We start from the raw sequence: 22038 nt of genomic DNA on the forward strand, positions 1-22038 counted from the left end.
TGGTATCTTCCTTGGATTACCCCTTACTTATTCCCCTGTTGCTCCATTCAGATGCTAATTCTCTGCAGTTTGCCTCTTCAGTTGCTGGGTGACTTGAATTGTTCTGCGAATGACATTAGTAACCTCTTTGCTATCATTTTAACGCTCCTATCATGGAGTCTTTGCATTGAGGCATCTGTGAACCTCATGTTAATATCAAGAAACATCTTTGATGCATGTCTAACTGTGATGGTTTTATGAAATGTGCATTATCAGCCACTTAAATTTCTCAAGAAATTGTGTCAGAGCTTAAAAATATGAGAAACCTTCAGCTCAGTTTACATCAGAAATAATTTCAGGTCTGACTCCAGAACTAACGGCAACAATGATAAAAACGAATAAAACTGACGTAAAAAGGTCAATGAGAACACGTTTCACACACATAGGAGAGGCTGACATCTAATAGCTCAAGACTGAGAGAAACCTTATATTACTGAATGCTGCAAAACAGAGGCCTATCATCTCCGCTGTAGAACACTAGTTACTAGTGTATGCCTACTTTTATCTGAGCTACCATCACTTTTTGAAAGTATCCATACGTGTCTGTTTGCACAGTTTAGCTTCTCCAGTGGTTTACTGTTCTTGAACATGGTGTCCTCTTCACCCGAAAGGACAAAGAGAAAGGCTTTGTCTCTTCCTCTGTCTGCCTCAGTCCTCAAAAAATGTACCTATGACGCGCTGTTAAACTTTTACACAAGAAATGCTGCTTGTGAGACTGTAAACTACAACATTTAAAGGTCAAATGAGTTGAATAAACTCTAAATGAGCCAAAACATTTGGCAGCTTTGCATTCGTTTAAGCCAGGTTAGCTTCTTCCCTGTGTTTCCAGTCTTTATTCTATGCTTGAACATCTGTCTCATATAAAGAAAAGGAAATTGCACTAAAATCTATGAGCATTTTCTGCCATATCCTGACATAGGTCTACGATCAAATGGGAGAGAAATTGTTAATTCTAATTAGATGTGAACTATAACGGGGTGAAAGGAGTTTTACATTTACTATCGCATTCAAACTGCTCGACTGCACAAGGTGTCTTTGTAATAGACAAACAATGAAGACCCATCACCAATCAAAAGTCTGTGGGCTCGATACTGGACCTAAAGGTGCGAAAAACTCATCTTCCATAGTGATGATGTTCACTATACATGAAATGTGGGATTCACAGTTTTAAACAGATAATTTCCTGGACAACCATCTGTGGAACAAATTAAAGCACTCCGACTGCTAATCCTGTGAGACGTTGGTCATTTGAAAGTCAATGTCTGAGCAGCACAGAGAGCTTTTGTAAACAGAGCCACAATAGAGCTCTTAAACCGGTCCTACCATTGGGAAAAGTGGAGACAGGAGAATGGGGGAAAGGTGATTACCCTTTTGTCTGACAGTATAAATACCTCCTTAAGTTGTCAAGATGTTAGTGGTAGACTCACCGGTGCTGGTAACAAGTTGAAGAGCCATGAGGACCCTCAGACATCGAGCTTATTAAAGGTGTCTTTCTCTGCAGGTGAGTCTATTTTAGGACACGTTTCCCTGATTGTTTGTTAACCTTAAATTTTGTCTCATTGCTACATTAAATCTCTCTGCAGCATTACACCATGGCCTTGGTTGGTGCACTATTAATGCTGTTACCTGTTGCTTGGACCTGCACTCCCCAAAAAGCAGGTAAATGGTAGAAATCTAGGTGTAGCTGGATGTAATACATATCATCCTTACCAGTCATAGCGAGTTAACTCTTCAAATCGCACATTATTGGGAATAAATAGGAGAAAACTCAGGTAGAACATCAGGAAAGATTTTAGAGATACTAAACCATTTATAAAGTCTGTGTCCTGCATCTTGTTTCAGACTATGTTATGGTGTCATGCTTCCCTAATGCCATCATTGCCAACGTCCCAGAATGTCCTTACGGCTGGGAGATTGACCAGCTGTCCCTCGGTGGTGTCTGTTACACTGGAATACACAGTCCGGGTTACTACCGCTTCATTATCCCGGACCTAACACCTAAAAACCACTCGTATTGCGGCACGCAGTCCGAGGTGAGACAACAGAGTCATTAAATACTATATGTGGTTCACTAAGGTCACATCATATCTGTTAGACTCATTCAGCATTATTTTTATTTTTTGCGAAGTAGCATTAGACTACAGTCTAATTCCGATAAAGTTTTACATTTAAACATGAATGTTTTCTAGTTCCACATGTTTACTATTGGAGAATCAGGTTTCTAGTTGACTGTGATGCACGTTGAGGCGGCTTCTATCAGGATTAATGACGTCATTATTTCTAAAATGTTAACTGTGACCCCTGGATTTGGTTTGAAGTAGTGTTAGTAAAGTTGCTTGTTATTTTAATATTACTTCTGATATTGAAATCCGTTGGTCTCCACAGTACATGCCTGGTAAAGACCCTAAGTACATCTTCTATAATTCCATCGTGTCCAATGATACTTCGCTCACAGTCAGAAACCAGCCGGTCAACTACACATTCAGCTGCATGTACCGAGCAGCCTACCTGGTAAATAACGCAGTCTTCAGTCAAAGGTAAGCATCAGTCCAGGACGTGAGACGCCCACAGTTACTGTGGATAATTTGTGCATTCTAACACAATGACTTGCAGCGTTTTTACTAAACCCTCTGCTTTTTCCAGAGTGGCTACAGTTTATGTCAACAATGGGAGTTTAGGCACTTTTAGATCACAGTTGTCTATGAATGTGTTCACGGTGAGTAGCTGCTCGCAGATTCACTTTCTCCACTGGAAGGCTTTAACAACATGTGATTAAGCTATTTTGGGATCTCATGTTTGCTGGACAGAATTACTGTCTGGTAAAATAAAGATTTTTTTAGTGTTTTAAATATTACAGCCCACACACCAACAAAGCAGCCAAGAGAGTCTTTAGATGAAGCAAAGATGTGCATCAACTTACCTTCAGGCCAAAGGAAGAAACATTAGAAGTTGCATATATTTTCTAGAATTCAAAGTTCCTGTATGCCAAAGATGCTCCCTATGTGATTGACACCTCTGAGATTGGCTCTGAAGTTTTTATCGGCATCGAGGCAAAAGGACTAAGTAACAGGTACATCAACACATTTCAACAGGCCTGAGGTTTTTAAAGTCGGTCACCTTCAGGTATTCAGAATGTTAAATGCCCCCAGATTCCTGACCCATGTTAATCACCTCTTAGATTCAAAGTTGTAATAAACAACTGCTGGGCCACTCCTACTCCTTATTCAACAGACAGGAAGAGGTGGAGTCTCATCATTAACAGGTAAACATACATACTGACATATGTATAAAGCTGTGTAGTACTACGTTCCACGTCTTTCCTCTAATAACTCATTAAATCTTCCAACAGCTGCTCATCTGACAACACTGTGACTATTTTTGAGAACGCCAAAGACAGCCGCTCCATGTTCAAGTTCAACTCTTTCCGCTTCCAGCGGTTGGAGAAAGTGTCGACTGTGTGGCTTCACTGTGAGGTCCAGGTTTGTGATGGAGAGAGGCTCCACTGTCAGCCTGTGAGTACAACACGTATCACATATTTACCTAAACAAGCACAAGTCACTGATTAAGAATGATCCTAAACCCCTCTCGTAACTCTGGGATTGTGAAAAAGGAGCTAAATCAAGTTTCAGATGCAGAAATCCACATCTCCTCTGCTGTTACTTTTGTCTGTTTTCTTCCCTGAAGAGCCCCTGCTCGATAAGAAGTCTGTCGACAGAGGCTGATCCAAGTGGGGGGGTCCTAACTGCTGAGTTTCACATTAAAGGTGCAGTACAACATGTTGGTTGTATGTGCAATGATAAAGGGATACGATGCAAAAGAGTGATGTATTTATTGTTGTTGGTGTGTTGTGTTTATCTGTCAACAGGTAATGGGTCGGCTAATAATGGACACATAACAGGTAAAAAAGTTAGATTCAATAGTAGCTGTGATTAAAAAGTATTTGTGTTTTAGTTTTTTGAGCTGTTAATAATGTGTGGATTTTAGAACTGACAGTGACTGATTTCAGTTCCAAAGTCTTCTCTACACTACCACTACTACCACTAGTGGTACTTTTACAAATAGTAGAAGATGAAATTCAAGTATGAAAGTCATTAAGATTTAACATCCAGACTAGAAGTAAAAATCATGATTCAAAACGCAGCTCCTACTCATAAATTGTTTGTCCTTCACTGTTGTATTCGTTGTGTTTTCTTTCCGACCACAGGCACCTCACTATTCATCCTGCTGGTGGTCCTGATAAACGCATGTTGCGATTTAGTACATGGATCAAGAATGTAAAAACAGTTTCATCCATATATTAATTCATACACACATTCACAGAGAGCATTAACACCGAGGACTCAGGGAGCGTGTGAATACATTCCTCCCCAGCACTTAAACCATTTTCTCGTCATTGCACAATTATTACCTGTAATTAACACATTTATTGACACTTTGAAAAAATCAGTTTCATGTCACATAAGCGACCTTGTCCAATAAAATTAATTGTAAATGTTAAAAAATGTTTCTCTGTATTGTTTCATCCACTGTCACTGGTGTGAGTACCGTACTGTACTGGAGGATTTTTCCATTATTTGCATTTTATGTTACTTTTGCTCTACTACAATCTTTAACCTTTATTAACAAGTCGAAATCTTTCTTTTGCAGTTGACAGCACACATGTGAAATAAGTTAATTGGACCAAAATCACACACCAACAAATATTTTAAAGATTAAAATGCTTCTTCATCCTCCTTTAACAAACACAAACACACAAGCATTTACACCCTGGTCTCATTCCAGATTTTGTCTTCTGTTCTCCTCTTCGCGAGTCAAGCAGACAAACACTGTGGGACTTATAGAACTGCAGTTTCCAGGTTTTCCTCTCATTTTGTCCTGTATATGGTTAAAATATCCAGTCCAGTTAAACATTCACTGTAGTAAGCATGACGTCGGTCACAGGCGCTTTGGTCAGAATCTTCTGGGCCTTCTTGTCTGTAACTCTCATCAGTCCCGGTTTCTTGAGCAGAGATATCACAAGTACAGGTCAGAATACAACACTGGTTCACATCTGCTAGGAAACAGACTGCCTGATTTGTTTGTGCTGTCTGTCTGTTTTTAACAAAACAGGAAAGATGAATTATCTTATAGGCCCAACTGTACCTCTATTTGTAGTTTGAAACTGTCAGCTGATGGAGAGCTGTGAGTAATAAGAGGAGGATTAAAACCCATCTTGTTCAGCAGCCAGTAGGTCTTCTGAAACCCTTTACCCTGTCACGGACACAAACACAAACTTATCACACTTATCAGAAACTGTGGGAAACACTGGCTTACTCAGCATAAACACATGCAGCGTCTTGGGTCACCTTCATTTCGATTTCTCCCCTTTCCTCCAGCTCAAATGATCCTCCCTGGACGAGAACGTCTGCAGTGGACTGAGATATGTGAATCTTGAGGGCTGTGTTAAATACACAGTTTAACCCTTTTACAAGTTATCTGTGCACTGTGTAATAGGAATAATCTACAGCATACGTCATTCTACATACATAAACTTGCTTTACCGATGGTAAAGGTGTTCACTCACGTAAGCTATTGCTTTCCATTCGAGAGGCCGTGTTCACTGTGTCTCCAAACAGACAGTAGCGAGGCATTGTGGTGCCGACCACACCAGCCACCACTGGACCTGTGTACCCACAACAAACTCTATCTGGACATTTTGAAAGTGTTTGATGTACTAATAATGAAAGAAACATTGCCGAACCGGTTAACTCAACAATCAGGGGGACCAGTGTAGCACTGTACACATTAAACATAGGTTCAGCAGATGCATGAATTACAAATGGAAATGGATCTATTGTTAACCTAAGTCTAAACTGGTTTATATTTATTAATGTCTCTCACCAGAGTGTATCCCAATGCGAATAGCAAGACTGTCATTAGGCATATGGCGAATTTTGAAAACCTTGATGGCAGCCAGGAAATGTAGAGCCATTGTTGATATCTCCAAGGCGTGCTGAATTCCGTTGCTGATAGGTAGACCACTGGCTACCATGTATGCATCCCCAATCGTTTCCACCTAGTAAAGACCCAAACGTTGTACAGATTTTAAATGAACAATTCTTATGAGGGGGACAAAACAGTACATCTTAATAAAAGAAAATGACGCTTGTTAGCTTAGCTTAGCACAAAGAGTGGAAACAGTAGGAGCATTTTTATAGGAGCTTGATAAATGCATTTTCATATAAATGTTGTTACCTTTAAATAAGGCCATGCTAGGTGTGTGCAGGTTTTTATGCTAAGCTACGCTACTGTACTGTTGGCTGTAGCTTCATATGTAGTAGTGAGCATGAGTGGCATTAATTTTCTATATGGAAAGAAAGTCACATGTTACATTTCCCAGAGTGACAAACATAAAAATAGCATCAATTTGTTAAACTGATCATAAACTGATCACTGGTGCTGTGAGTGACTTACTTTGTACACATCATACATCTTGATGATGTCATCAAAGAGATTGTAGAGGTCGTTGAGGAACGTGACCACCTCCATGGCCGAGCTGACGGAGCACATGGAGGTGAAGCCCACTATGTCGGAGAAGAAGATGGTGACCATCTCATAGCTTTGCGGCTCCACAGACTTCCCTGACATCAGCTGTTCTGCAACATATCTAAGACGAAACAACACAGACGAGGTAAGAGAGTCTGATTTAGACAAAATATTATACTGATGGTTTTGATGCTGTTGTGTGTGATACCTTGGTAACATGCTGGAGAGAAGCTTGTCTGCTCGGGCCTTCTCTGCTGTCAGCTGATTGGTCCTCTCCTCCACCACCTCCTCCAAGTGATTTGCATATTTCTCCAATTTATCCACCATATTATCCAGAATATTTGCATGACTGCAGTACAGAAGATCACGATCATATCTTTTTTTCAGATTATTAGTTAGAAGAAATTATTATTACTAAAATAATCAGACTAGACCCTTCAGAAGACAAGATAAAAGAAAGACTTCACAGGAGGTGTCAACAGCAACTTAAAAAAGCTTTAAATTAAAGTGTGGCATAATATTTTAAGGAAGCATAGCTTAAAATCCCTTTTATTTTGAAGCAGGTATATTTTTAGAAGGCACCGGCCTGACCTGTCTGTGCTCGTGGCCTTCAGCAGTCTCCGTATGGACCCAAGTGGCGGTCTGTGTTCAGGGTTTTCACTCCAGCAGGCCTTAAGCAGTGAGTTAATGTTTTCATCACACAGCTGGTCAGAAAGCACCGGTCGGAGGAGTTCCCCTTGGTAAGGTGTCCGCAGCTGCATTATAATCTCTGGAGCAAACAGACGGAAAATTAAATCACGGTACTGTTGGAATTTGGGGAATTTAAAATCAACTTAGCAATTCCCTTAGAAATTATTAAATATTATCCTTGTGACATGCTAACCTTTGGGCTCCAAATTGACGTCATGGTATGGGCCAGCCTTAGAGTTGTACATGAGCTCCCACATGATGATGGCAAAGCTATAGATGTCACCTTTTGGCGTTCCACAGAAGGAGAGACTGACTTGTCTCAGAAGTTCTGGGGCTGTCCAATACATCTCTATAACGAGAAACAGTTAAGAGCCTCCTTCCACTTAAATACTAAACACCATGATTCCAACAGATCCATCTACACACCTTCATAATTGGGGGGTTCCAGTGGGATAAGCTTGTTCTTGCCTGCGTACTTAAACTCCCACAGTCCAAAACCAGAGAGTTTGATCTGCAATCGACTATCAACCAGACATGTGCTGGGCTTCAGGTTCCCATGATATTTCATGCTACTTTTGTGAATGTACTCCATTCCCTGGATCACATATAAATAGATTTATATCATGAAGTTTCAAATGATAATGTACACACTGTACAGAATTTTGGAATATAAAACTAAAAGAGAAACATCTCTAGATTGTAGAATAGCTGCAGTACTGTATGTTTCTGTTAAAATCGTATTAATGGTGAATTACTGACACAGCTGACTTACATTGACGATATCATATGCAAAGGACAGCTTAAACATCCCATCCAGTTCAACATCTGATGCCCTTAAAACATCCTGCAGAAGTAAATAACAATACCAGTGTTAAAGTTAGGAGGTTAAAGATCCATCCAGCTTCTACTCAGAGCTTCAACATTGGACCAGAGTCACAACACACCAACATATTAAAAGTGCACCAAGTATTTGAAGTAGCAGTTCTACAGGATATACCAACCTTCAGGCTCCCTTTCTTGCAGTACTGCGTGACCAAACAGACATTTGGTGGCTCGATACACACACCAAAGAACTGCACCAGGTTCTCATGTTTCATCTCTTTCATCTGTCTTAAAGGGTTTAGTGATTAGGCACATATGATACAAACTAATCCATCGTAATATAACTCATCAATTCATCATGTTTCTATTCGCATTGCATGAACATTACTTCAGTACTGTGGCAGAAAATCAAAAAGTAAGTTTGGTGAAGAACAATGTGAGGAACTTTACCACACTGAACTCTGTGACGATTGAAGGCTTCTGGAAATTACAGCCGATGTGGTTCTTCAGGTACTTGATGGCCACTTGATTCCCCTGTACGGACAATAAAACCTAATTGAACTAAAATGAGGTTTTATGGTATATGACAACAAAATCGCTGTAAAATTATATATGAACATTTATTTTATATAATTTAATAGTTGCATTAACTTTAAACACTTTTTCTTCCATTTTCTTTTTAATCTGTGACTCACTGCTATCCCTTCACCCTACCTCTAGTTGGACCCACACCTCCAGGTTCGAGGACATTTGTGTAGCTACAGTACAGAACTGTATAAATGTTTTAGGCCCTTAAGATGTTTTAGATTCGTATCCATCACTCAATTGCACTTGAAGCTTACAGCCAACACAAAAGCAGAACAAGCAGAACCAATACCGACGGCTACACATTAAATAAAGAGTCATATTACCCAGAAAAAGTTTAAAAGGATTGCTTTAAGCTATGAATCAAACGGATACCTGGTAGAGACCAATTGTAGTGTAGATGTGTTCTTTGCCTGACTTGTCCTTCAGGCCATAACTGTTACTGGAGAAAATGGACTGAGAGCCACCGCTCTCACTCTGACTACATGTGGTGCTTACAGATACACCCTGAATTCCCTGGAAGAGACACAAATGTACATGTGAACACACAACCAGGCACGAAAAACACAAACATAATGCACAAATGCCTGCTTATATACGTATGGACCAGACAACGCAGCAGTTTTAACGCAGCTCATACTGAGGGCTCCTTGATGATAGTGATGTCACTGTAGTTGATGAGCCACCAGCACGAGTCATCAAGTCGCATCTGGAGTCGAAAGTTCTGCCGGATGAGGACTCCGATACACATAACTGCTAGAACACCGATGATGGGTAAGGTCACAAGCAGAGCCAGCAGGGCGATGTCTGTGTCCCATGAAGACAGTGAATTATGAAAGTTGTCAGCTTGACTTTAATAATTAGTTTAAACAGATACTAATCTAATTTTCTGTGGTTTCTAAAGATGAGACAGCAGACAAACGTTACCGTTCATCAGCCATTCACAGAGTTCGTTGTTGAAACCACATTCTGGCATGTCAGGAGGAGGCTTTCCTTTGGGCCAAACCACTGAAGCAAACATAGATGTTGGCCTGAAATCAAGTGAGAATATAGGAGAACCTGTATTTGGTGATGGTGAACTTTCTGTATTTGTGTTACGTTCCTGTCTGATGCAATAAAAGTGTTTCTTACCGGACATTTCTGCTGTGACTGTCAAAATGGAGAATGGGCACAAACTTGATGATTTCTCCTGTATGTTGCAGGTCATAGATGGAATAGTCCAAATTTCTCTCCCCATCCTCATCAAAGTGGACCAGTCCAGAGGCACCTGTAATTATAATCCATAACCATGTCAGACTGTCTGTAGAAAGACGGAGGAGCAAATTAAACCAAAATACTAGATAACACGAGACTTGAGTGAGCTTTGACAAAACAACTGACTCCACCTTTAAAATTAAGCAAATCAAAGAATACAACATAGATGTTGTTGTGTTTCTACACACATTCTTTGTCCATTAGTGTTAGGAAATAACTGAGGAAATAAAGGCAAACACACGAACAGGTAGTGCTAATTCTCGAATTGGGTGCTGCTAAACCACTGTGGAAGTGGACAGTCATTTAAAAAATACAAGTAAAGATCAAATGAATGAAAACACAGCATTTGTGTTTGTGCTTTTGTCATTAGCATTCTGCTTTTTATTGTTTCCACCTCGGCCCAGTGTGGAGCTACCAACCATAAAATCGAATGTTGCTTCTATTCTTCAGTCTCCGCAGCAGCTCCCGTCCATCATGAGGGTCTTTGCCGTCTTTCAGGACTTCCTTCAGTCCCATCGCGTAGAGAAGCACTGCATCATGCAGATAGGCCGAGTAGGGGCTAATCTGAAACACAGTAAGAGAAATAAAATGGTTGTATCTCTGATTATTTTAAATTACATTGCAACATATTTGTTTCCACATATTTTCCCTTTGCATAATGAGTGACTACCTCCTTTTCCGATGTCAGGTTGCTCCTGAATGGGTCTCCTTTTAGCCTTTCAAAAACTTGCTCAAAGAAGTCATAATACTCATAGCCATCATAGGATTTCTGTCCGATAATAAAGACCATGTCAAAAGCTCTTATGGCAGCTTGGCTTATCCGGTTGTTCAGGGCATACTTCCACAAGTTATCCTGCTCAGGAAGAAAATATAACGGTGCATAGTAAGAACAACAGGTGTGGAAGAGATACTTGCTGACTGTCTTTACTCTGCACAAGAACAACGCAGTTTCATCAATTCTAAAAATAATAAACCAGGTTTTCACTCATGGTCCCTGTGCAAGATTATTTGTTAGTAAGGCAGGTGTTGCCTCAAGTCTCTTAGCATAAAAGTTTAAAATATGCTGTTGTACTACTAACAAACAAGGTGCAAATCCGCACTCTTATAAAACAGCTTTTTACAACCTACTGTAGTTAGAATAGCCCCCCATCTGGGATCTGACAGGCCTCGAGTGGCCCCCTTACCAGTGTTACACGTCTACATTTAGCTGTCCGCATTCTAAACTGTAATTGTAATTGTAAACCCGCTCATGTGGACTTGTTTATGTGTTATAAATCGTACTCACCACGTTGCCACTGACCTCAAAATGCTGCACCAGGAAGAACACGTAGTCACCATTCATCAGCCCCTGTCTCTCAGCCTCCAGCAGCAGAGCCATAGCATCCTCTCTGTTTGTTAGCACCACAATCACTGGAGACAAATGTGCAAACAGGCAAATCAGTGGTGGTTATATGTGCCTTTAAACAGCTCACAGTAAAATGTTCCAGTTTACCTCTGGCCACTGTTGAGATGAACTTCACATTCTGATAAAGGAGCTCAGCATTACTGGTGTCAAACTTGACCGCTGCAGTCAGTTTGAATTTGTCCCTGAGTGGAGTCTCAACAGTTTTCCACAGAGCGTCCACTTTGTCCCACGTGTTTGAGTCTAATCCACCTCCAATCATCGCTACGTGACTCCACCCAAAGAATGCCAACGCCTTCACCAGGACGACTGAGAGTCTTTTCAGAGGGGGCACAATTTTGATGTAGGAGTCATAGATCTCCCTGTCGTCCATTTTGGAGGATTGTCCCACAAAGCCGAACATGGGGATGTTCCATGTTGATGCAATGAGACCAGTAACCTGGAAAAACAGAGATGAAGAAGAAGTATTCAGATCCTTTGCTTGAATAAAATATAAAAATACAGTTTTGGAAGTAAAACTCCTGCTTTCAAAATCTTAATTAAGCAGAAACACCGTTTTAAAAGTAAAGTACTTATGAGGAAGTAGCATTTAATCCTTTCCAGTTTTTACAATTATATTGTTCTATTCTTGCAGCATGTATGGTGCAGTATATTTTATAGTAGCTCAGGGTGATAGAAATATTAATATTTTGTAAAGTCAGTTCTCAACAAACAAATAATTTATACCATATGTTAACATAGAATAAGTTTTTAAATGTTATTTAATATATTTATTATTATTGACTTTATTACTTTCCACTTCTGCCACTGAGCAGAACATGAAAAACCTCTACTATAGAACGCAATCATCTACTAAAAGTGTTTCTATTATTGTGTCCACCACATTTACAGTACATCCGTAAGGCTTAATAACAGAAATACCTCCCTGTATAAGAATAGATTCCAACAACACAACAAACTTGAAGATGATCATACAGTTGAATTGAAGATAGAAACCAACACATCAGTGATGAATCTTTTAATTTACGCACATCACATGAATCCTACCTCAGCTTCCTCGGGACAGGCTGGACCAAACAGTGCGGACACCTTTTCTTTCCACACCTGCTGAATGAATCCTCCCAGGGAAAGTTTGGGATCACAGTCTGTGTCCGTGTACACAAATTCCAGACTGTAGTTCCCCAGGAAGGAGGGATTTGTGTTCACCTTCTCCACGGCTATCTGTATGGCCGAGCCCAGCCGCAGGGCGCTGAAGGGGAAGGACATGTTCCAGGGAGCCTGGAAACCAATGAGCAGCTTGTGAGGTTGAGACCCATTTGTGCTGTTATTGATGACAGCAGCAGAAGCAGCAGCAGCAGCAAACACAAAAAAAAGTGTGAGCTGAAGAACCAAAATGTGGCTCATGCCACAACAACAAGCCGCCTTCGACATCCCCCTCATCCTATCAGTTGCTTCATGTTGCAGGACTTAAATACACAACTTCCCCGGTGATCCTGGGCAGAGGGTCTGGGAGGAGAAAATGTAAATATGAGTGGGAAAATGGGAGGTACAGAGCTAGTGCTAGTCTTTTCTACACTCTATGTTCTTGTTTCACCATCACACACTGATCAAATCTGGTAAATGAATTGTATTAAAGAAAAGTTGGATGTGTTTTGGAAAATTTCAGCATATTCCCTGCATTTGATTTGCGTCTTTAGATAAAGAGAAGATGGAACAGAAAGTGAGCGGTATAAACTATTGGAGCTAGTATTGCATTCATTTTTTCTTAATTAAGAAAATGTTTGAAAACACAGACAAATGTTCAAGATCCAAAGTGATAGCCTGATACCTAAATATACCTGTATGGTTTAATACAATAAAGTCTTTGTGAGACTTTTGCACAGAAATGAGCTTAATGATCAATCAGTTATCAAAATAGTCGCCAGTTCTTTTGCTTTTAACAGTTTAATTAACTAATTGGTGCAGCTCTAAGCTCTACATGCACAGTTCACATTTGTTACACTACAAGCTTTCAGAATAAAAGTAAGTGAACCCTTTAAAATATAAATCATTATGTGATTTCTGCTTTGATTTTCTTTTGTAACTCTCGTCTGATATAGTTAAGTCAGATTCAGTGAGATAAGTCTGTGATTAGATTTTATCAGCTATAAATCAGTAAATTCCAAAGGTACCACATGTAGTGTACGTTTGTTATCAATCATAAATCCAGTGTCAAAGTTCATCACAATCTGATTATTTTATCTCTAGCACCAGCACACTTCCCCTGTGAGCAAACACACAGCAAAAAAAAGGAGTGGAAATGATTGTAGGGAGTTTTATTTAAAGAATCTGGGCTAATTTAATCAAGACAAATAAAAAAGTCAATACAGCGAAAACTCAGACTGTGTTGTAGATCTCCTGGGAGCGTTAGCTGCTTGTGCAGGGCTGCAGAAACTAGATCAGGTCGACAGGTTGAGCCTTGCTTGGTGCAGAGAGGCTCTCACACCTGTGTGCACTTTGAGGTGCTAATGACCACAGGTGGGCAGATTGTACTTTAGTGGTGTTGCTGGGTTCAGCTGCATTCTCCTTAGGGGGATGCCTGCTCAGCTTGTCTCCAAACCGCTCTGCTAATCCCACCAGGTAACCTTTGAAAGCTTCTCTTAATGAACCTTCACATTTAAATCACTGTCCACAACAGTCAAGTTTTCACATGTTAGAAGTTCAGTATTCAGTGCTTTTGTGTTTTGAGTGAATATTGAAAGCTTGCAGAGGGCAAATGTTTGTTGAAATGTGAGCTATGTACCTGTCCTCTGATTTATCTCATCATTTAAACAATTTAAGGTTCAAATTGCTTTAGTTTTCTAAATGTAATGAAATACAGGCACAAAATGGCTGCTCACAATCTACTGCAGACTTGTTTCTAACCAAGTAAATCTATGAAGTTGGTAGTTTTAAACGACATTGTTAGCATGCCAACTTTAACCCCGTTACCTAAAACCCACAGCAACATGAACCCTTTAAAATTAGTTAGACATTATTTTACCTGGACTTGCACTTAATGGCAGCCTATGTATAATGTCATAACTTAATCAGCTCAAATGGCAACTTGAAATAATATATAAATATATTACACTAACACATGTACAGATACAGAATATCTGCTCTGAAATCACTGATTGTTCAAGTTGATGGGTTTGTTGTGAAACTGCTTAATAAAATGTACAATCCACACTGTAATATTATGACCTGTGACCTCCAGCTAGTTTGATGTGTTTTATCAGTGAAAGTAATGGTGGCCAAGGTTCAAAGGTCCCTTTAACTCTGTCAGTTTTATGACTTATCCATGTGTTACCCTTCAGTGCAGAGGATCTGCTGTGCACACACCTGCCCGTCAGCTGGGAGCTGAGAGGAACACCTGAGAGGACCAACAGCAGGTAGGAGAGCCGGGGTAACACATGGCATCAGGCCCTTCCTGCAATCAGTGTACCACATCGACGGTACACTATGAAATCCTTTAAGTTGATGTTACAACTACTGTACATATCGACCATTACTCTTAATAACTTGTACACTTAAATTATGATTTAAGAGCTTCTGTGTGTCTTAACATACAAATGCTACTTTAAAGTCTGTTCCCTGTAAGACATCCAGTGTGTTCATAAAGTTTTCATATTTGATCTTGACCTCAGTGTTCAGTTATGACCGAATGTGTGTTAAAGGTCAAGATGTTTAATGTAATGAAGAACATGCATTTAACGCCTTCAGACACTCTTATCCCACGTAATACCTGTCGTTTGAGTTTCTGGTGCTGTATGTAAGTGTTTAAAAGATCTGTCTGTAATTGACCACGTTTGCATTGGTGGACTCTGCCTAGAGTGATTAAGAATAACTGTTGCACAAGTAATGTTGACTTTGACCTCAAGTTATTGAGACTACATTAAAAGTGTTAAGGAGCTTTGAATTGCACAATAGGATAAATTAAGAATGTATCCTAAATGTGGTTTTAGTTTGAGATAGGTCTTGGGTTATGTTATCAATGAGCCCCCAAAGCTATCAGACTAAATCTCTTTCATTTTCCTTCAGGAGACTTCACCATGGACTTTGTTTTCCACTTCCTGTTCTCCCCTCTCCCGACCCCGGCCATCATCTCCCTGTTTGCTGTGGCGGCTGCCACCCTGTTCTACCTCAACACACGGCCGAGCCCCCTCCGTGCCCCCGCTGACCTTAAACATCAAAGTCTGGGTATCAAGGTAAAGGGGTGTGAGTGTGTTAATATTACAATCACCCTGATGGTTTATATGGGCTAAATGACACAGTACTGTGTGTTTGTAGGATGGAGCCAGAAAGACTGCTTTGCTTGAGGATAACAACAATCTGATGTCTTACTACCATGAGGATGCCAGGACCATCTATGAAGTTTTTCAGAGGGGTCTGAAAGTGTCAGGTGATCTTTACTTTCTGCCCTCGTAGAACAGACTTTACACTCTATTCTGACAAATTATAAAGTCTCTGTCACACAAACTGCTGGTCTGCAGGTAATGGACCATGCTTGGGCTACAGAAAACCAGGACGGCCGTACCAGTGGCTCAAGTACAAACAGGTAAAACAAAATCCAGGCATTAAGACTGGAATTGATGTGAGTTAACTGTTCGACTGAGCTGACCTCTAATTCCATTTCTCTGCACGAAGGTGTCAGACAGGGCAGAGCACCTGGGGTCAGGCCTTATTCATAAAGGTTTGAGGCCAAACACTGACACACTTATTGGCATCTTTGCTCAGAACAGACCTGAGGTGAGCTAACTTTATTTTTTTAATATTAAGTGGTGGTGTTTTGGCTCCCACTCGCTGTAACTTAGTTTCACGGTTTCATTCCCAGTGGATTATTGCTGAGCTGGCCTGTTACACGTACTCCATGGTAGCTGTTCCCCTGTATGACACTCTGGGTCCTGAGGCTCTTGTGTTCATTATCGACCAAGGTAATTGGAGCTTCTTGCATTCTAATGCTGCTGATTACAGAGCACAGTATGACCCCATTCGCCCCTCGGTCCCCACAGGGATCAGTGCCGAGTGTGCTTTAATCTCTCATTTCTCACACCAGCTCTTTCATTCATTCTTCATTTTGTTTTTATTTTTCTGGACAAGTTTTCAGAGCAGCGTCCCTATCTAATTCTAGTACATTGTAGTGTAGACAAGAACATAATCCAGTGGCTTTACTTGCCTCATAACTATCAACTTGTCACTATCACTGCTACACGTGTTTTGTTTTTCCCAGCTGAGCTCTCTACAGTCATTTGTGACAATAAAAGCAAAGCAGAAATCCTACTGCAGAACCGAGAGAAAGGCCAGACTCCACTTCTCAAAAACATCGTCATCATGGACCCTTTCAACTCTGACCTGGTGGAGCAAGGAGCCAAGTGTGGGGTAGACATTGTCCTCATGAAGGATGTGGAGGTAAAACTAAAGTAGTTACTGATGGGTCACTGATTGTTAAAATTGTTGTAGCTCAAGTACTTGCAGTTGTAGAAACATGTTTGTTTTTTTGGTTCTCCAGGCTTTGGGGAAAAGTAATCTTCAAAAGCCAATTGTAAGTGTCCAACACTCATTAAATTTATATTGATATCTGATAAGCTCTCAGCTGTTCTGATGTGCTGACTTCGTGTCCCAACAGCCGCCCAAGCCAGAGGACCTCAGTATCATTTGCTTCACCAGTGGCACTACAGGTAATTTGGTTGGTTCTGGGATTTGAACAGATGTTCTACTTGTTTCTGAGTCGTGATCTGAAATGAAACTTGAAAGTGAAAGCTATATTTGGTTTTCTCAGGAAACCCAAAAGGAGCCATGTTGACCCATGAGAATGTGGTGTCTGATGCTGCAGGTGTTATCAGAACCTTTGAGGTGAGATGTGATTAATTTAAGACAGAAATTCACCCCTACACCATTTTTCTTCAGTATCTGTAGTAGAAATTTAAATCTTGTTGTATAATTTGGTGATAAAATGGTTAATGGAGTCTCTGTGTAATCAACAGACATCAGTAGTTCCAAGTACCGAGGATGTAAGCATTTCATTCCTGCCTCTGGCTCACATGTTTGAGAGAGTTGTACAGGTAAAAACCTGATCAGCTTGCTGTGTAAAGCATGTAATAAGCCAATACTTGTGTCGATGTGTCTTACTTTCTGTATGCTTCCTGCAGACAGTGGTGTATGGCGCTGGGGCTAGGGTGGGATTCTTCCAGGGTGACATCAGACTGCTTCCAGATGACATGAAAACCCTGCAGCCCACCATTTTCCCAGTAGTGCCTCGACTTCTCAACCGTGTCTATGACAAAGTTGGTGAACCCATCCTCTCATTCTGCTCTAAACAAGTTAAAGTTTCTTTTATTACAGTACAGTTTTGTTTTTTTATCCTAGGTTCAGAGTGGAGCCACGTCACCTTTCAAGAAATGGCTGCTGAACTTTGCTGTGGAGAAGAAATATGCTGAAGTGAAAGAGGGCATCATCAGGAAAAACAGCATATGGGATAAGCTCATCTTCAACAAAGTCCAGGTACTGGTTCTGTTCAAACAAATGCAAACTGTTGCAGTGAGTCACTGACTGCAAATGTGCTTAACATCAACTTACTGTGATTCTAGGAGTCTCTGGGGGGACGTGTTCGGGTCATGGTGACTGGAGCAGCTCCCATATCTCCCTCTGTTCTCAACTTCCTCCGGGCTGCTCTGGGTTGCCAGGTAACACATACTTAATCTTCTCTGTGTAGAGTCCACTGTGTTAATACAGATTATCTCCTGCATTACAAATGTTGTCAGAGGATCATGTTTGTGATCTTCAGGAAATCACATCTTGTTCCCCCTCAAACGAGCACCTCCTTAAGATGACTTTTAAAAGGCTAAATTCAGTTCACTAAATCTAAACTGTTTTTGTCTAGAAAAAACAAAATAAGCAATAAGATGCAGTCTCTGATCCCCAAACAAGTGTGTGGCAGGCTCTGATTGTTTCATGGTGTAACATTGCGCTGCTCATTTGTCTGGTACTTCTAGATCTTTGAGGCGTACGGTCAGACGGAGAGCACGGCTGGCTGCACCTTCACCATGCCAGGAGACGCCACCTCAGGTGACTGAGCTGGAGTCATGAGACAAATGACTTTACTTGACAAATTGTGCAGACTCTTAAACAAGGAATATGTGTGCATTGTCTTCACCAAAGGGCATGTTGGGGTACCGCTGCCTTGTAATTATGTGAAGTTGGTGGATGTTGAAGAAATGAACTACTTTGCTTCAAATGGTGAAGGGGAGGTAAGTTGATGGAAATGGATCTGGAGTTTTGAATATTTAAGAAATCCTGTTTAGATGATACAATAAAACCCAAGAGGTGTTATGATGCTTAATCTAAATTTTATGGATGATCAGATGCCAACCAGCTGCAGGTTTAGAATATAAAATGTTAACAACCTACTTTTCATTCTTTTCAGGTCTGTATAAAGGGAAGAAATGTGTTCAAGGGGTACTTGAAAGACCCTGAGAAGACTGCAGAGGCCCTGGATAAAGACGGCTGGCTCCACACTGGGGACATTGGAAAATGGCTTCCAGTAAGAATCAAAAGGCTGATGACAGGAAAATCCCAGCATCTGTTATATTTAATCCTTTTTCTTACTGTAAAGTGAGGGTAAACGGTGGTTTACTTTTCATCCTGCAAAGATGGGAAGTTAAGTCTCATTGTTTTGTGAACAGAGTGGAGTTCTGAAGATTATAGACCGCAAGAAGAACATCTTCAAGTTGGCTCAAGGGGAGTACATCGCACCGGAGAAGATTGAGAATGTGTATGTACGCAGTGGACCTGTGGCCCAAGTATTTGTGCATGGAGACAGTCTACAGGTAAACACGGTTTCTCTGCAATCTGTGCCTTTCCAGCACATACAACATGCTGTTAACCTCTGGTCATGCTTCTCTTTGCTGTAGTCCTGCCTGGTTGCCATTGTGGTCCCTGATCCTGAGGTCCTGCCAAGTCTGGCTAAAAACCTGGGATGCCAAGGCTCAATGGAAGAACTCTGCAAAAACCCAGTAATGCTTCTGTCTGAACCTCTTTTTCACTCTGCTTGTACAAAACAAACCAACCTTAGATGCCTGAGGCTACATAATGCATTTGAGAGTTGCTAACAGTGATTTCTTTTTTCACAGAAAATTAAGAAGGCCATTCTTTCAGATATGACCAAACTGGGCAAAGAAGCAGGGCTCAAGTCTTTTGAGCAGGTGACGTACATGCACATTAGCTGTCATCAGCAATATACACGTCTCTAACTTTAAAATGGATCAAATCAGGGCTTGAGTTCTGCAAAATGAGATTTCCCTTTCCTGCATCAAATTTTACAACTTATCCATCTGCTTGTTTTTAAATGTATTCTCTATCAACATGCGTCATAGTTTCCTTTCTCCTGCCTGATACAGGTAAAAGACGTGCACCTCCACCCAGAGCTGTTCAGCATTGAGAACGGTCTGTTAACTCCCACACTGAAGGCCAAGAGGGCTGAGCTGAAAGATCTCTTTCAGCCACAGATCGACAGACTGTATGCTAACATCCAATAAATGCCATGAACACCAAGTCACCTGCTTTGGTTGTACCTCTTTATGGGTCTGATTAAAACATGAATGAAACGATGCCTTGTGCAGTGGCTTCTCTAAACATCTATTAAAGTTGCTGTGTTGAGACTTTAAAGAAAACGAACCTTGAAGTCTGAGTAACTGGAGACAATGAGGTTCTGTTAAGATCATTGTTGTGCTGAGCTCTGCAGTACAGCTCAGGTTGGCTGGACAGACTTCTTGGCTACAACCTAAGTGAATCATCCTCTGAATGTTCCAGTTAAAGGCCGAGAGCTGAGTAAGAGTTGGGTCCATGAGGTCGGACTGAAACGCACTCGGTACACTGAATTTGTTGAAATATAACGTTTCAGTGCTAGTGAAGTACGAGAAAACTTAGTAGAAATGCATTTGCACTCCTATACAAGACAAAATATTAACGCAGTAATTAAGGACAAGACTTGTTTCTTTACTTGGAGCTGAACATTTGTGTGAGCAGTAAGTTCTGAGTGTGGTTTAAGTCTTTTCAATAAGCTCGACTACAGAAACCTTCAGATGTTTAAGTCAACACTGCCCTCAAGTGTTGCACATCAGGAACTGATGGTTTCACACTGCTGCAGTATTAAATCCTTCAAGATTTAAAAAAAAAAACAAAACTTTAATCTCATGGATCAAATTACTTGAGTACCTGTCTGGAATCTGGATTACCTGTGACAACCTGAATTGACTGGGTGAGTGTCCTGTTCACAATTCACACTGTGTCAGGATGTAAACTAAGACACAAAGTCCAGATCTGGACCTGGTCCAGTCGCTAATATAGTGGTTGCAACGTGAGCACAAGAGAATAAAATCAGGTTAATATATGAAAATAAAAGAATTTGGATTTCAGGTTTAGTCTCCAAAGATCTTTTTATTTCAGGTTTATCTTGTAATATCTCATCTATGTATCTTGTGTTAACAGTTATGCCACAAACAAATATGACATCTGATATGTCAGACATGTAGGCCAATATTAAACTATATATTTTTAGATTTGTGTCAGTTCAACATATAAAATGTGACATTTGTCTACAATGAATCCTACATGAAGAATTAGGCTTTTATAATTAAATTAAAGTGTAATACATAAACATTCACTTCAGGTGCATTCTCCACTTAATAAACTAAATCTGCACAGTTCACTTATTATAATAAAATAAGAAAGTAAAGCTTTGCACACAAACAGATCAGATTGTAGGATATTAGCTGTCTTCCTCATATTCTCGGTTAGTGTGTGTTGAAATAATTGAATCCTGGTCTTGGTGCAGACACTCAGGACTTTACTAAACAAACATGTGGTGGACTTGACTTTAAGTGTGACCTGTGTGTTTTCCACTAATGAAGCGGGTAATGCTGACACCCTGTGGTGCTTTTCCTCCGGGGCTGCAGCTGGAGACTCCTCTCCTCTCCTCTCCTCTCCTCTCCTCTCCTCTCCTCCTCTCCTCTACTCGACTCCTCCGCTCCACCTGGCGTTTCCACCGGGACAAACCGACGCGCTCCCCGCGTTGTGCCGCCTTCTTCAAGTCCTTCGGTTGGACGGAGAGTGAAGCTGAAAGCAAATGTCGGGCCTTCTTGTGCGTTTTAACAGCGACTATTTCACAGTGGGAGGAAACATTTGGCTCATTTCTGGTCCTCGGCTCCGAACTCACCTGTGAACCGGAGCAGCTGCGCGTCACACCAACTTGTTCAACATGGCTTCTTCCGCCACAGGTGACCACGACGAGCAGGTAAGCGGGCTTTTGCTTTTCCTGCTGTTTAATATCTGGATGTCAGCGTTTGTCTGCAGGTTTGCCTGCTTGTAGTTTGTGGTAGTTTGCTGAGACAGTGAAATACAAACGGAGGATGTTTGTGAACACATGAAGCGCGGAGTTCCTGCTGTCAGGCTGAGGTTGGATTTTCATCAGCTGGAATAAAAAATACTCCACATGTTCTAGTGAAGTTTACCTGTATGTCTTCATATCTCAGGAAAACACTGCCCTCATCGTTGACTTACTGAAAACCAGCTGTATTTTATATTTAAATGTCCCCGTTAGTTCACGGTTCGTGCGTAAATTCCAGTCAGTGGGAACTTTCACTTTCTACTTTCTACTAAGTTGCTGAAATTAAACCATGAACCTACACTGGGCTACACCTGTG

The 22038-nt window shown here is 40.8% G+C and overlaps 4 protein-coding genes across 14 annotated transcripts in view; 3 read left to right on the plus strand and 1 right to left on the minus strand.

Annotated features, from left to right (window-relative positions):
- Positions 1-1461: 1461 nt before the first annotated feature.
- Positions 1462-4317, plus strand: tectb (tectorin beta). The gene is made up of 11 exons (XM_026351851.1): positions 1462-1540; positions 1623-1698; positions 1882-2072; positions 2425-2576; positions 2683-2755; positions 3006-3109; positions 3218-3301; positions 3389-3551; positions 3724-3802; positions 3905-3937; positions 4244-4317. The coding sequence occupies exons 2-11, from the start codon at positions 1632-1634 to the stop codon at positions 4315-4317; spliced, it is 1020 nt and encodes a 339-aa protein (XP_026207636.1). The 5' UTR covers positions 1462-1540; positions 1623-1631.
- Positions 4318-4942: 625 nt separating this feature from the next.
- gucy2g (guanylate cyclase 2g) lies at positions 4943-12721 on the minus strand. The gene is made up of 22 exons (XM_026351894.1): positions 12365-12721; positions 11408-11756; positions 11216-11325; positions 10586-10768; positions 10335-10479; positions 9793-9928; positions 9589-9692; positions 9302-9468; positions 9037-9177; positions 8527-8610; positions 8256-8360; positions 8027-8098; positions 7681-7849; positions 7448-7603; positions 7156-7333; positions 6773-6913; positions 6493-6685; positions 5920-6094; positions 5603-5701; positions 5385-5476; positions 5182-5289; positions 4943-5038 (listed from the first exon to the last, which is right to left on the minus strand). The coding sequence occupies exons 1-22, from the start codon at positions 12719-12721 to the stop codon at positions 4943-4945; spliced, it is 3360 nt and encodes a 1119-aa protein (XP_026207679.1).
- Positions 12722-13877: 1156 nt separating this feature from the next.
- Positions 13878-19938, plus strand: acsl5 (acyl-CoA synthetase long chain family member 5). Its single transcript, XM_026350597.1, has 22 exons — positions 13878-13936; positions 14656-14730; positions 15380-15546; positions 15629-15740; positions 15832-15896; positions 15986-16087; positions 16173-16272; positions 16569-16747; positions 16848-16880; positions 16965-17016; positions 17118-17191; positions 17323-17400; positions 17488-17622; positions 17705-17839; positions 17926-18021; positions 18331-18403; positions 18497-18585; positions 18762-18878; positions 19021-19164; positions 19249-19350; positions 19468-19539; positions 19735-19938. Exons 3-22 carry the CDS (start codon positions 15391-15393, stop codon positions 19870-19872), a joined length of 2052 nt encoding a protein of 683 aa, XP_026206382.1. The 5' UTR covers positions 13878-13936; positions 14656-14730; positions 15380-15390; the 3' UTR covers positions 19873-19938.
- A 1380-nt stretch (positions 19939-21318) lies between these two features.
- Positions 21319-22038, plus strand: part of LOC113156217 (ankyrin-3-like) — a 104217-nt gene continuing 103497 nt past the window's right edge. For 5 of the 11 annotated variants that reach the window (XM_026351188.1, XM_026351184.1, XM_026351185.1 and 2 more), the window contains exon 1: positions 21321-21629. In XM_026351188.1, coding sequence (XP_026206973.1) covers positions 21594-21629 — 36 coding nt within the window. In that variant the 5' untranslated portion in view covers positions 21321-21593. Of the gene's footprint in view, positions 21630-22038 lie in introns of all 11 variants that reach the window. The other 6 variants (XM_026351180.1, XM_026351186.1, XM_026351183.1 and 3 more) reach the window with 3 other exon arrangements.

Source organism: Anabas testudineus, chromosome 19 (genome assembly GCF_900324465.2).
Source record: "Anabas testudineus chromosome 19, fAnaTes1.2, whole genome shotgun sequence".
Classification (NCBI taxonomy): domain Eukaryota; kingdom Metazoa; phylum Chordata; class Actinopteri; order Anabantiformes; family Anabantidae; genus Anabas; species Anabas testudineus.